This window comes from Falco naumanni, chromosome 3 (genome assembly GCF_017639655.2).
Source record: "Falco naumanni isolate bFalNau1 chromosome 3, bFalNau1.pat, whole genome shotgun sequence".
Classification (NCBI taxonomy): Eukaryota; Metazoa; Chordata; class Aves; order Falconiformes; family Falconidae; genus Falco; species Falco naumanni.
The window spans coordinates 71,955,295-71,969,454 of record NC_054056.1 but is presented as its reverse complement, the minus strand read 5'-3'; the positions used below and the strand labels follow the sequence as shown (position 1 = coordinate 71,969,454).

Here is a 14,160-nt window from a genome sequence, read left to right as displayed (position 1 = left end):
CAACTGGAGAAGGTTGCCAGTAAGGGACAGTAGCAGAATGCCTGGTCAGTTGGAAACCCCCTTTCATTTGCAGCCATGCTGGATACTGAGGATGGTAAAGGCAGCTGTGTTGTGTAGAGTGTTAACACTGACTGGAACCAGCAAGAGTACTCAACCCTTCGCTTGTTCTCACTTCAGAATGTTCCCAGCCCTAAAGCATATGCCTAAAGGCAGAAATATTTACCCAAGTCTATACTTGAAAAAATTCTACTCCAAGGATTGATTTATTTCAAAAGTACTCTATTTCTTAATATAGAAATAAAACAGTAAAAACCCACAAACCCAAAGTCAATATGGATTTTAATTCCCACTATGCTTGGTAACAAACACTTTCTGTAGTTCCATGATAGCTACAGCTATAGTTTCCAGCTACTGCCACACATCATATGCTGCCGTTGATCAATGCTTTAGGTTCTCCAAGTGTTTTCTGGTTTGCAATATTTTCCTTTTTTATGGGGAAAAAACCTTCTTTCCATGAGAAAAAGCTATTCTGCTATTTCAAATTTGGCTTTTCAAATGGCAGTCCTGTGTTTGAACCCCAGTAGATGCTATGCTTTTAAGTCTTTAAATAGCTGCAGAAAAATAAGCTGGCTTAGGTTGTCCATAAATGATCACATATACATAATATCAGTTTGTCACTTAAAAGCTGTCCAGATTGGCGGGGTGGGGTGGGGGGGGGAAGGTTACTACCATCTGATAGATACTTGACAACTTCTGTGATAAAAATGGATTCACTCCACTGAATAGCTGACAGATGCCCACACAAAAATAATAAAAACAAACAAACAAAAAAATCACTATTCTTACGGTTAGTTTTGTGAAGATAACAAGACTGGAAAGTGCCTGAAAGGTGACCTGTCTGTTCACGTATTTGCAATTCTCTCCAGGACAGGGAGTTTCACTTTGGCATCATTCATACTATTCAATCACACATCAGAATCAAAACAGTAACTAAATACAGAAATAAATATAATACAGAAAGTAAATCAAAACCACGTTTACCATTTTAAACTTTTCACTTTTTTCTTTATTTATTTTTCTACTCATTAACATTGCTAATGTTAATTGAACTTGTTTTACCTTCAGCAAAATATATGAAAAGAAAATTTAAAACTCAAAAGAGAATGATCCAATGTAACAGATAAGAGTCTCAGGAAGTCTCCAGAACTGTAAAATGTGCAAGCAAGGGAAATTATAATGACTTAATCTGACTGCTCAGGCAAGTCACAGTTAAGTGATAAGTTCTGAATCTATACTTATATTTAAGATTTAATACCACCTTTAACATTCAAATTTGGAAAAAAAAATCAAGAAGGCCATGCTATTGTGTAAAGTATGTAAGTTGAAAAACTATCTCTAACATGACATATTTTTTTTGTAGTACCATATGGGCTTTCTATAGAGCTGTCTTTCAACACAGTTGTTTTCACAATAGCAAAAGGGCAACTTTAAAAGTGAGATATAATGTGTTCTTATATTTACAAGAAAAAGAATAATAATTGTGTGATTAACAATGCCAGAAATCAGGTCTGTCTACAGTTAAATAATTTAAGTTGGTGTTAATTTCTGACCTTGGAACAGGTGCTTATCTTATTGATGAAGGTTTTTTCCTCTATCAAAAAAAACAATTTAGGTCCATAGGTTATATTCAAATACATTTATTTGTATCAAGCTCAGTTAAATCTCTGAACAAATGTCATACTATTCAGAGAGCTGTTGCTCTATAAATGAATCAAAAAGTGCATTCACTTTTTATTAGTATTGAAATGAAGAATGATCTTCACATCAATCTCCCCATAAGATCGTTAATCTCAAAACATGCTAAAAATATTAGCTTAATTAAAAAATGCATTACTACACATCAGCATAGAATTACATTACTGACAAGAAATGAGAATCATCTTTATTTTATCATCAGGTGAGTTAGCATTATTTTGGAAAAATCTATGACTCCTTATCAGAATACTTAAGAAAACTTTGTAAAAATGTAAACTGTCCTGGTAGCTGAACTTAGCAACTTGCCAGCTGCTCACCATTTATTTTCAGTCTTTTAGAATCAAATCATCCATCTTGTCAGATGGTACACTGACATATCCTTAGCTTATGGATCATACATTTACATACACTCCATTAGAAAAACTTCTGGGTACGATTAGCAAATGAATAAAATCTGTTAAAGAAAAGAAGGGGAAAAAAAACCCACCACCGCTCCCTAGACGTATAAACTACTATTCATGATAAAATACAATAATCCTTTTGCTTAAATTTCAGATGTTCACAAAAGGTGATAGAAATTGTAAGGATAAACTCTAAAATATTTTTTTTACTATTCTGGAATTGCAAAAATTAAAACTTTTCCTAGGAAAAATTATATTGAAGAGTCCTATTTCAGATCAGACATGGTGTATCTTAGGCTATCCTCCCTCTGATCATAATTTTCAGCAACATCAGTATTAGACCATCCTTTTTAGTCCAGGGTATTGACCTAGAAGTCTAAAAAGACTGGGAGTTGCCTTACCTGTCATCTGGAACACCATATAGCAAAATGTTGTGCCTATAATTTCATGAAATTCAAGAAGTAATTTTAAAAGGAAATAAAAAATCTTCAATACTTTCATCATCAATACTGATGAAGTTCCTACATGGTTTAATTCAGCTGTTTTCAGGGCATTTATTTTTCAGGTTAAAAGAATAAAAATTCTAACTGTTCTGTAGGACAATAAACTGTCATGGAGATTTATAACAGTCATAAGAAAGCTGTCTGTTAGCAATACCACAATTACCAAAAAATATTTTATGAAGGTCCAGTTCTTTAGGGGAGAAAAAAAGTGTACCTGACCTAACAGTCACCAGTCTTGTCTTCCATTTTTCCCACAGAGGGACTCATAGATATCTTCAGGACACAAGCTACTCCAACTCAGACATACACTCCCCATATTACAATCCTTGTCTCTACAGGCAAGGATCTAATTTGGATTAGTAAAGACAGTGCCTTCTACTCCGAGATTCACAAAATGTTTTCATCTCACTTCTGGTCATTCACACTGGAGTTCAAAACGACATCAGATAACCACTAGCAGCATAATGCAGAACCCACTGTTCATATCTCTTGGAAAGTAAGTCTTTCTTGTTGCACACAAAGAAATCTCTGTAATACTTGTTGATGCAATTGATGCTCAAATTTAGATCTAATCTACAAGTACAATTGCGGCAGGACCCTCACTAACACTATCATTTTGTTCAGTCTACTAAAGAAACAGATTGTTTGTTTTTTTTTTAGTGTTTAACACTGTTTATGTTGCTTATGATCTTTTATGTATATAATTTTCTTACTCTAAAATGTATACAATGAAATAAGAAACAAGATTCCTTTGCACTTCAGTTTTCAGAAACTAGAACTGTTTTCCACCAAAAAGGAAGTGTTCTAAATTAAGAACTAGGTCCTTATCCCGTATACTGAAATTAAGAAACACCTCATTCCTAAGGAGCCATCGATTTAATTTATATGATTCCACTGAATGCCGATCAGGATACCACTGGAACGTTAATTGCCTGTTTAAAGTCTGTCCTACACAGAGGAGCATGCATATTGTTTCAGATCCAACAAACAGAAGAGGCACTCCTCTGAACTAGAAACATAGTAACAAGCCTTTTGCTCCTTAACAGTGCAGAACTTAGTAAGTAAAATTTGTAATAAAATTATTTGAATATTATTTATTAAAACATATTAAAATGACTTCTACTGTAGCTACTTGTCTGTAAAATTTAACAATGCTATTGTCCCTTAGTTAAAAATTTTATTTTTCTTATTCAGTTTATTCTATGAGGTATTCAATACCAGTTGCTAATGAAAACATTTGCTCTTGCTCTGTAGAATATAGAAAAATAGATGTGGTCAGTCATCTAGAATGAAAGTAAGACAAAACAAAATCAACCAAGCAAAGTAAAAGATGAAAAAAAATACAAAACAAAAAAAACAAAAAAACAAAAAAACAAAAAAAAAAAAAAAGAAACCTCATAAATCAGGAATAAAAATGAGGAAAAAATGAAGAAGAAAAAAAAAACCAAAAACAAAAGCCCATGGAACTTGTCTGATCATGCTATACAATGAAAGCACATGATTCCAGATGACTGAAATGACCTGTGACAAGATGACAGTTAACTGTCTGCAAAATACCAATCCTCCTTATTCGGAATGAACATACTGATTCAAGACCTAGTCTGAATTCCGGAGGAAATCAGGGTAAAGTGCTCAAAATTCACTAGCCTAACAATGACATTTCCAACAGATACGAAACTCCTCATCGCCACACTAATATTGATCAGTTAATGAGTTATGTATTCAATATGCAGATAAGATAGCAGGAATGTAATTGGTGAAGCAAATCACCCACTATTTTCTACAGTGCCATTGCAAAACTAATCAGGTGGGCAAAACTGTCAGAGAAAGCCTTGCTGTTAAATGGGAAAAAAAGAAAAAATAAATTAAATATACATTGCATGAAGACATTTAAATAAAAAGTTCAGCAAAAGTAACAGATATTACAGCACAATAATGAAGGTCATATTTTTGAGTGATATGATCTTTTAATAAGTAATGCCAGAATGGGGTTGGTGGATTAATGATGCAACACCGTGTGTTACAAAATCACAGAATGGTCAGAGATGGTAGAGAACTCTGGAGATCAAGTTTCCTGAAGTGATCTCTAACGTGATCCTCCTTGGCCAAGAGGTAGTCTTCCTTTCTCCAGAAATCCTCTCTTGCCTCCAGGGTCTCAGAAATGGAAAGGCCAGCCTTGGCAGTGAAGGTTGAAGTAAAGAAGGCATTCAGTAACTCCGCTTTCTCTGTGTCCTCCGTCAACAGGGCACCCACCTCATTCAGCAGCGGGCCCACATTTTCCCAAGTTATCCTTTTCCTATTGACGTAGTTGAAGAAGACTTTCTTGTTGTCCTTAACCTTCCTCACCAGATTTAACTTCAAATGGACCTTAGCCTTCCTTGTCACCTCTCTGCATGTACTGACAATGGTTCTATATATCTCTAAGCGGTCTGTCCTTTTTTCTGCATCCGGTAAACTTTCTTCTGCTGTTTCAGGGTTGCCAATACCAGCTTGCTCATCCACGTAGGCTTCTTGCACCCATCGCTTGATTTCCTACTCATGTGGATGCACCCGTATTGAGCTTCGAGGAAGTGATGCTTGAATATTAGCCAACTCTTCTTGACTCCCCTGTCTTCCAGAGCCCTAACCCATGGGATTCCTCCAAGCAGGTTCCTGAAGAGGCCAAATGTAGCTCTCCTGAAGTCCAGGGTTGCAGCCCTACTTATTGCCCTGCTTCCTCCATGCAGGATCCTGAATCCCACCATCTCACGGTCACTGAAGCCAAGGCTGCCTACAGCTTTCATATCCCAAACAGAACTTCTTTCCCTGTGGAGACAAGGTCTAAAAGCACGCCTCACCTTCCTGGTTCCTCTACCACTTGCATCACAAAAGTTATCATCAATGCTCTGCAGGAACCTCCTGGACTGCATGAGCCTAGCTGTGTTGTCCTCCAAGCAGATAAAAGGGAGGCTGAAGTCCCTCATGAGAAGCAGGGCCTGTTATTGTAAGGCTACCTCCAATTGTCTGTAGAAGGCCTCATTGACTTCCTCTTCCTGATCAGTTGCCCTGTAAGCAAAAACCCACAACACTATCCCCCATGCTGACTTGCCCCTTAATCTTTACTCATAAGCTCTTGACTTGTTCTGCATCCACCCCTAGGGAGAGCCTGATGCATTCCACTTGTTCCCTCACATACAGAGCAACTCTGGAACCTCTCCTTTCTGGCCTGTTTTTCCTAAAAAATACACAGCCATCCATGACAGCATTCCAGTCACACAAGCTATCCCTCAATATCTCTAATTTCAACGAGATCTGGCCCTGTGACTGCACACAGATCTCTAAATCTTCCTGTGTATTCCCTGTGCTGTATGCACTGGTGTACAGGCATTTCAGAGAGGTAATGGAGCGTGCCGGTTTCCCAGAAGGGGTGCAAGAGGATCCACCATAGCCACACACACCTTGAGGTCCTTGGTATTTCGGAACTCATCTTGGGAGGCAGCTAAGGAACCTATTGCTGTGGTTGGCCTGGTTTATTCCCCATTTAGATGCGATGGCCTAGAGTATTTCCACTTTGGACCCCTTGCCCCAAGTTCTTCACCTTTAAGCCCACCTCAGCAAGTTGGCCAGCTGGCTGCCAAGGATTCCCTTGTCTCTTCTCGACAGCGAGAACCCATCCCTCCCTAACAGCCTGTAGTCAAAGAATGTCTCATCGCCATAGAAGCCAAAACCCTCATGACAGCAGCAGCTGGAAGTCCACATTTACATGATGTGCATTATATGCCTATTTCTGGCTGCACCCATTCCCCTTACTGGTAAAACGGAAGAGAAAATAACTTGGGCACCAAATTCTTTCACTTGCAGTCACAGGGCTTTGCAGTCTTCCTTGATTCTGCCCAGGTTCTGGCTCGTGGTGCCATTCGTGCCCACGTGGAACAGCACCAGAGGACACAGCAGTTTGTGCTCTGGGCAATATGTGGCCCCCTCCCCGCAGTACCTCGGGCCTCAGCTCCCGGCAGCAGCCCACCTCACCCGACCCCTACCAGCTGCAGATGGGCGCCTCAGTGCCCCCCAACCAACAGGCACCCACTGCAAGCGCCCAGCATGTCTTTTTGCAGTGACCAAGGTGCTGCTGGTACGGTATCTCCACACAGACCTTGCTTATGGGTGTCTGTAGCTGCTAAAGCTTCATATCTGCTTCTGGTTGTAATGCAGGAGGGTGGGGACTGAAGCAGAGGCCTGCTTTTGTCGGTCACTAGGGTCCAAGGTGCCTCATCCTCTGGGGTGTCCGTGACAGGAGCTGGTTCTGAAGCCTCCTGTCAGTCTCCACCTCAGAGCCCCTAATACTGCGCAGCCTTTTAACTGCTTCCTGCCACTTGGCCACCTGCCGTAACAGAGTGTCAGCCTGCGCACACCTGAGGCAGGTACTTACCTGTTCTTCAGGAGAAGGCTCAGGGCACTAGTGGCAACCTGCCACCTGTGCTGAAGCCTCCTTCCTTACCAGTTCCGCCTGGGTGGACGCATCAAACATCGCAGGGCTTTCTCGGTGGACACGCTGGCTTTAACCCTGAGGGGAGTGCCCACCATCCCAGCAGGGACCCAGAGTGCCTCCCTGGGTTGTGGACCTTTGTGCAGGGTGCACAGCCCTCCCTGTGGGCCCTCCTGTGTGAACTGCCATGGCATGTCCTGCTCACTAGGGCTCTCCAGGGCCACTTATATCTCCCGCAATTGCTCCTTGAAATGCCTAAGATGTGTCAGCCTTGCTCATGAGGAATACCTGGAAGGGTATTCAGCAATTCCTTGGGTTCCCCTGACCCAGGAACCCCCTGCCCACCTCGATAGCCTGGGCACAGACCTTACTGCTGCCGCCACTTCCTTCCTTGCTGGCTGAGTTTGTTGCTAATTGAACAGCTATAGACTGAGCTTGAACTCATAATTTCTCTCTGGGCTTCTAGATGTCCTGTATGTTGAGGAATGGTACTGTTTGATTGCTAAAAGGTGCACCTATACTGCATATAAAGCACACAGACCTGTATTAGTAAATTCTATTTGCACAGTATGAAAGTCTCAAAAGATAATGTCAAATTTGTCATGCAAAGAAACCCAGCCTGTATGGAGACAACGTAGGTAGAGTGTTCCTTTTGTTTCAGAGAAAAACTCAGAACCATTCACCTTGAGATGTTCATAACAGAGAGATGGGTTCTCCTATACATTTTCCATTAATCTTCCACACTGTCAGCACTGCTAACATTCCATCAATTTATTTCTGGTTTCTGCTTTCTATCTTTTTATTACACTTCTTTTTAGAGATACAGAGATGTGGCAACAGCAGCAATTAATTAATAAAAGACAGACATAATAGCAGTCACACAACATTTGCATAAACAGATATTACACTGCTATGCATCACAAGATTTAATTTAAAATCCTATGATGGTTTTATTTAGCTCAAAATGAGACAAGAATGGGTATGATATTTTTCCATATATCTTAAAAATGCCTCTGCAAAATATAATTACAGTATCTATAAAAATGTCTATAGAAATGAATAGTAAATAGTTTATAATATTTTTTGCTATCTTCTATAATTAAATAAAAACTTTAGCATTAGAGTAGTTCCAGAACCTACAATATTATTCTGTGTTACATTTTAGAGATCTTTCAAATAATTGCCTGCAAAGCTCAGTTTCTTATCCACAAAATTCAATACGATGCTTAAACAAGGAATGTGACACATCATGTAAAAAAAGTAATACGTAAATCACACTATTACACTGTTCCAGCTGAAGTCCAGCTTTATTAACATGATGTGCTGGTAAAATCAGTAATCTTCACAGCATGGATTGGCAGCATGCACAAAGTCTGGTGTTGTGCTACCATATGAAGCAATGAAAGCAACAGAGGATAGCAGATAAGTCCTCTACCAGCAAAGCCCTGCCATAACAACTATCCATTAACTGTCTTATCAACTCTACAGACAATACTCAGATATGTAAGTACATTGAGATATGTGTGCTTGTGCCATCACAATGCTTACGTCATTCCTATCTCAATCAGTGGCTCCAATATTCAATGGTGAGTGCAGAGAAAAAATACTGCAGTCATGCATATAACTTATTCATTATCTTACTGCTGCTTCTTAGATGAGTATTGCTAAGGTTAAACATACTTAGTGTTAACAGAACAAAATGGAATATCAAACCATGGGAGTAAATGCATACATATGCATTTGCACATATGCACACACACACATACACACAGAGTAATTTTGCGTTTTATAAAGTACATCTTAAAGAAAAAAATAAAAACTACTTACACCAGAATAGAAAGGCTCACCAGACACACAGATCACATCCTGCTCCTGGATCATCAAAATATCTTTGGCTAAGTGCAGTCGCACTTTGAAAGGCTCCTGGTTACCATCCTGCAGCAAACAAATCCCTGTCTTTGTCTTCAAAGGAAGGAATAAAGAAAAAAAAAAAGTTTTCTCAGCATTTTGCATTACTTGGAAGTGGTATTTTGAAACAGAAGAGCTGAGATAGGTACAGTTACCATAAATACATCAACAAATATCCAAAACTATTACCAGTGATCACTGCATTAATTTACTGTGCTCAGACTACAAGAGAATGATGGTTACAGCAGCAGGTAGCGAAGGCAGACTGCAATAAAAAAGTGCTATTCTGCCCATGATGAATCTGTGAAACTCCTTTCAGATTGCTTCAGAGCAACTCTGCTCTTACTTTCCATCTCTTTATTAAATGATGACACCTCACTTGGAAATGAAAGCTGATGTTCCACATATTACACTGATTTTGACACAGAAATACGTAAACCACTGCCAAACTAGCCAGATATGAGCACTGACAGCCTACATGAACCTGTAGTGGACCTTTCCTAATCTTTTTTCCTTCCTTATGCTTTTATGTTCCTTTTCAAATGAGGTTGCTGAAGTTAAGAATAATAGAAGAGAGATCAAAGAATGCAACTCCGTCTAGTAACTTTCTTTTTGCTCCACTTCTGTGTTTTACATTTATGGTTAGAGATCTGAATTCTGTAGGACTTTTCAATATACAATAAAGGCCTTTCCAACAACTTAACAGCTTCATTTTGCTAGTACCTACTTGTGCTACTTATTTTGAGTACTATACATAAGAGGTCTGAGTAGCGGAAAAGTCTGCATGATTAAGTACCTGCAGTATTTAGTAATGTTTCCCTGAATGCTGCATTGAAAATAGCATTCTACAACACTGCATAAATGGACAAAAGTCATGTTGGTATAGCATTTTTGGTATGAGAAATTTGCTTATAAACAATTAAAAAATTTAGCCTTACAGCATGTAATTCACCAATATTAATACTTATACCTATGTATTGCGTAGCTGCAGATATGTAAGTATACATGTATGTATCTCAGAAGAAAATTCATATACAAAAAGTATTTAAAATCTTGGACCCATCAGTGCCAATAATAAAACTTCAGTTGTCTTCATTCAGGTCAGATATCAATCCACGCTCTGTAAAAAGTTGGCTAGAGAGATCAAAGAAACAAAAGTCTTGCTGCGAACTTTAACTGCCAAGGTTGACCTGGCTGAATCCAAGGGCTCTTTCTCAGACAAGAGTTTAAAAGAGAATTTAGAAGATCTCCCCATAATGTGCTCTGATACCTTACATCCATCGTGTGGAGAGAACAAAAACAAATATGGAACTGACTGTAGGTAATGGCAGAAGAAAAGTTTAAATTGTTCTCAAGAGGTTTTAAAAGAGGTGGAAAGGTCAAGGACAACCTTTAAATAGCTCTACGTAATGTCCTCCACCAACAAACTATTCTGTCACTTCTGCTCCATGCTCAACACTCAAGCTTAGGAAATTGTTTTCCCTTGGACACTAGTAACGAATGTATATAACTCAGCCATAACTTTGAAAGTGGCTTTGATGTTTTTATTATTTTTAAGTTAAGTAAGAAATAAAAATGAAGAGGTCTACACACTAAACTCACACAGAGGTCAGTGAAAGCTCTGGTCAGAAGACATCATACAGCCTTGTTCTAACATTCAGGTTTTGTTTTGTTTTGTTTTGTTTTGTTTTGTTTTGTTTTGTTTTGTTTTGTTTTGTTTTGTTTTGTTTTGTTTTGTTTTGTTTTGTTTTGTTTTGTTTTGTTTTGTTTTGTTTTGTTTTAACAGGATGAGACAGAAACTGATTGACATGGACAGGCAAATAATAAAAATGTAAAATGTCTTTCTCCTGCACAAAAGTTTGCAGACCTGCCCTTCCACCTCCCAGGATAACTGGCAATGGAATAAATTCTGCCCCTGATTATAGTAACTGCCTCCCTGCTGAGGGGCTTCTTTGTGCAAATTAGAGGCAGATAACCACAGCAGACATAATTAGCCATTTAGAATAAAATTAAAATTCAAGTTGGCTTCTAAATGTGTATGGACTGAGCTTATTCAGTCTGAACAAGGAGACCAATTTTGGGAACATCAAAATATTTTGGCCTTTGGAAAGATCAGTCATACACACTCAGGGGTCTTATTTACATCAGACACTCTAAAATGTAATGAACCACTTCAGTGTTGTTGGGCTTTATGAAAGCTGGTTTACGATACAGTTCAAAATTAAATCTTCGATTATATAACCTCATTCCCTTTCCTACCTGAAAGCAGCGTTAACAACCATGTGGAAAAGGAGAAGCATGTAGTTCAGTTTCATTAGATAAGCTCAAGAGAAGTCCTTGAGAACAAAGACTGGAAGTTATTTATTTCATTATGTTTCATTTTTGTCTGCTGAAATTTATTTTTTCTTCTGCACCCCGTGCCCTTTCAAAGCATCCAATAAACTGAATCAAATAAAGATATGAGCTCCTGCATCCTCATCCAGAGTTTGAACTTCAGAAAGATGTCCTGTATATATGGTTTCATTTAAATTACCATGCACATCAACATTTTTCATCCATGTGGCCCCTGTAAAATAAATCTGGTTGGAGGATGATCATATGTCTAGCTTATATCCCTGCCATCTCTAACTTTTTAAGAGCTCAGATGGTATGCATGTGTTTGTGTGAGGTGTGGGGTCATAACTGATGTTAGCTTTTGTACTCATTACTAATTGTTAAGATATTCCATGAGAGGGTGTGCAAAAAAATACCCTTCAAGCATTCTACATTCCACTGGCAGAGGACTCTGCCCTATCCCTGACTTACAGCAATAAAACAGCATACAGCACGTAAGCCACACTACTGTAACTGTCAGTGTGACTCCATGCAAGGCATCCTCTGGTGCTCAAATGTGTGATGGACTTCATCACCTTAAAACAGACATTGATAGAGAAGCATAGGTCAGCTGATAACAATTTGTTACGCCAATACACCTTGACTGTATGTTTGAGCCAAAATCGCCAGGAACATTGCCCTGCTTACATTTATAGCATCCTACTTTCTTCATCCTATGTATAGAGTTTGGCACCTGTTGTGAAGAGGGCAAGAAAACTGTGTAAAGTTGCACACGTTTATGAAGCAGATGAGCTAGACTAAGGAATGGATATTTAAGCAAAATACAGTGGTGGAAGAATGAGTTTCCAATATGGGAGAGGAGTCAGTGACTTCAATAAAAGCAGTGGTGAAGGAAGGCAGAGGTAACTACGTGACACTTGCAGTGAATGTTGCACCTGCACAGTACTGCCTCTGTCGTGTCATTCCACACCCTTTTAAGCTGAGTTAGACAAGAACACTGATGCAGCAAGAGCTGATGTCCTTGGCAGGAGTTTAGAGACTGCCTACTGTTCCTGAAATAAAATAACTACAAGAGGAGCTGAAAACTCATCCCTCTCTGCTTTGCTACACCAGTTTGTATTGAACTTTCTACTTCAGATCACTATCAGAGAACCGTATAGGTTGGCAGAGCCCTCAAGGCAGACTGCTTCTACAAAGAACATGGTCACATCTTTATTATTACCAGCAACAAGGGAGTGAAAAGAAGGCCATTTAAAAATCTTTTTCCATTACACCCTGACTTACAGCACATTGTCCATATTAGCTCTGTACAAGACCTGGCCCTAATAACTTGCCTAAAACGAATTTAGAAAAGCTTACATACCATAAACACCTTGGTGCAATATATATGGCCCTCAAAATATTTCAAAATTCATTTCAGGTAAAATATACACAAAACCCACAGTCTATATATTTTGCTAGCAGCAGAGTCTCTACCAAACATACACCTAAATTAATACTCTATGAGAAAAAATTTTAGAGTTACCTATTGATTTCAAAGTCAGTTTCCTGGAGGACTTCCAACATTTTATTTATTTTTTAAAAAAATTTATCTGGCCTAAATAAGGCTACTGACAGGTTTTCTGTTGAAGAAGTTTCTGTTCACATTTCCGACTATTTGTTGCTTTCCTTGTCATTTCTTATAAGAAAAAAAAAAAAAAAATCTAAAACTTTTCTGTGGTTTGTTCTGGAGGAGACTTATTCAGTATTTCTGGCAATTTTAAGTACTCTTCATTAGTTTTCAGGCTATATATGACTATATCTTTTTGTTTATGCTATCTTATCTATCTCTTTTGCCTTGTGGTAATAAAACAATCAAGGTAGCTTCGCTTCTTCTAGGTTCACATCAGTAGGAAGACTTCAATAGATAGATCAGTTTATATACATATATATATATATATATATATAAACTCTGCAATTTAGTTTTAAGCCATGAAATATATTTCTATCATGAAGAATCAAATACCACTAAGGAGAATGGGTTGCAGAAACTGCCTTAAATATGTATATAGTTTAGTTCAGACTAATATCCACATTTTTGTATGTTCATTTGAACTGAGGCTGACCTCTGAGTATTTAGAGATGTGCCTGTCACTCCTTTATAATCACAGCTATTATAATAAAAAGGAAAATTGAATCGGAGGCATAAAGGCAATGAATACGAGATGTAGGAATATGTGTCAGAAGCACATAAAGGATGTTTCTTTGAATGGTCCAGCTACTCATTCTGTGGAGGTGTTGCTATCATAAGTGAAAAGCATACATATTGTCAAAAATGGGAATGCAGTCCAGATACACAGGGATGCGTTCAGCTTGTCATTCAGAACATCTTTTATCAGATACCAAAATCTTCCACTGCAAAGGATAGCAAGTCCATTCCCACAGGAGTTTTACACTCCAACCTAAAAGAACTGCAGGAAAATTTCAAATTTGTACTTAATCTTCTTTTTCTTTGATTTTCCAGGTATTTGACAGGTAAGTATTTGGCTATGACATTCTTCTTGTAAGAATACAGTCTTACAGAGAATTTCCTTTTTTCATAGTCAGATTAATCAATATGTAAATTAGACATTTATAACAAAACATATATTTATATAAGTATGTGTATATATGAGCTTCTTACTCAACTAAGGTATTTTTTAGAGCAAAGCCTTTCATTTTCTGACACTATAAACAAACAAGTTTTGATGTCTGACTTGCCAGTAAGCTTACTAGGACTAGATTATATCATTACAGTTGAGACCAAGAGATAAGA

The 14,160-nt window shown here is 38.2% G+C and overlaps 1 protein-coding gene across 2 annotated transcripts in view; it reads right to left on the bottom strand.

Annotated features, from left to right (window-relative positions):
- Positions 1-14,160, bottom strand: part of SNTG1 (syntrophin gamma 1) — a 353,771-nt gene that overhangs the window by 158,139 nt on the left and 181,472 nt on the right. The window contains exon 3 of one of the 2 annotated variants that reach the window (XM_040588489.1): positions 8,952-9,086. In XM_040588489.1, coding sequence (XP_040444423.1) covers positions 8,952-9,086 — 135 coding nt within the window. Of the gene's footprint in view, positions 1-8,951; positions 9,087-14,160 lie in introns of those variants that run through there. The other variant, XM_040588490.1, reaches the window with a different exon arrangement.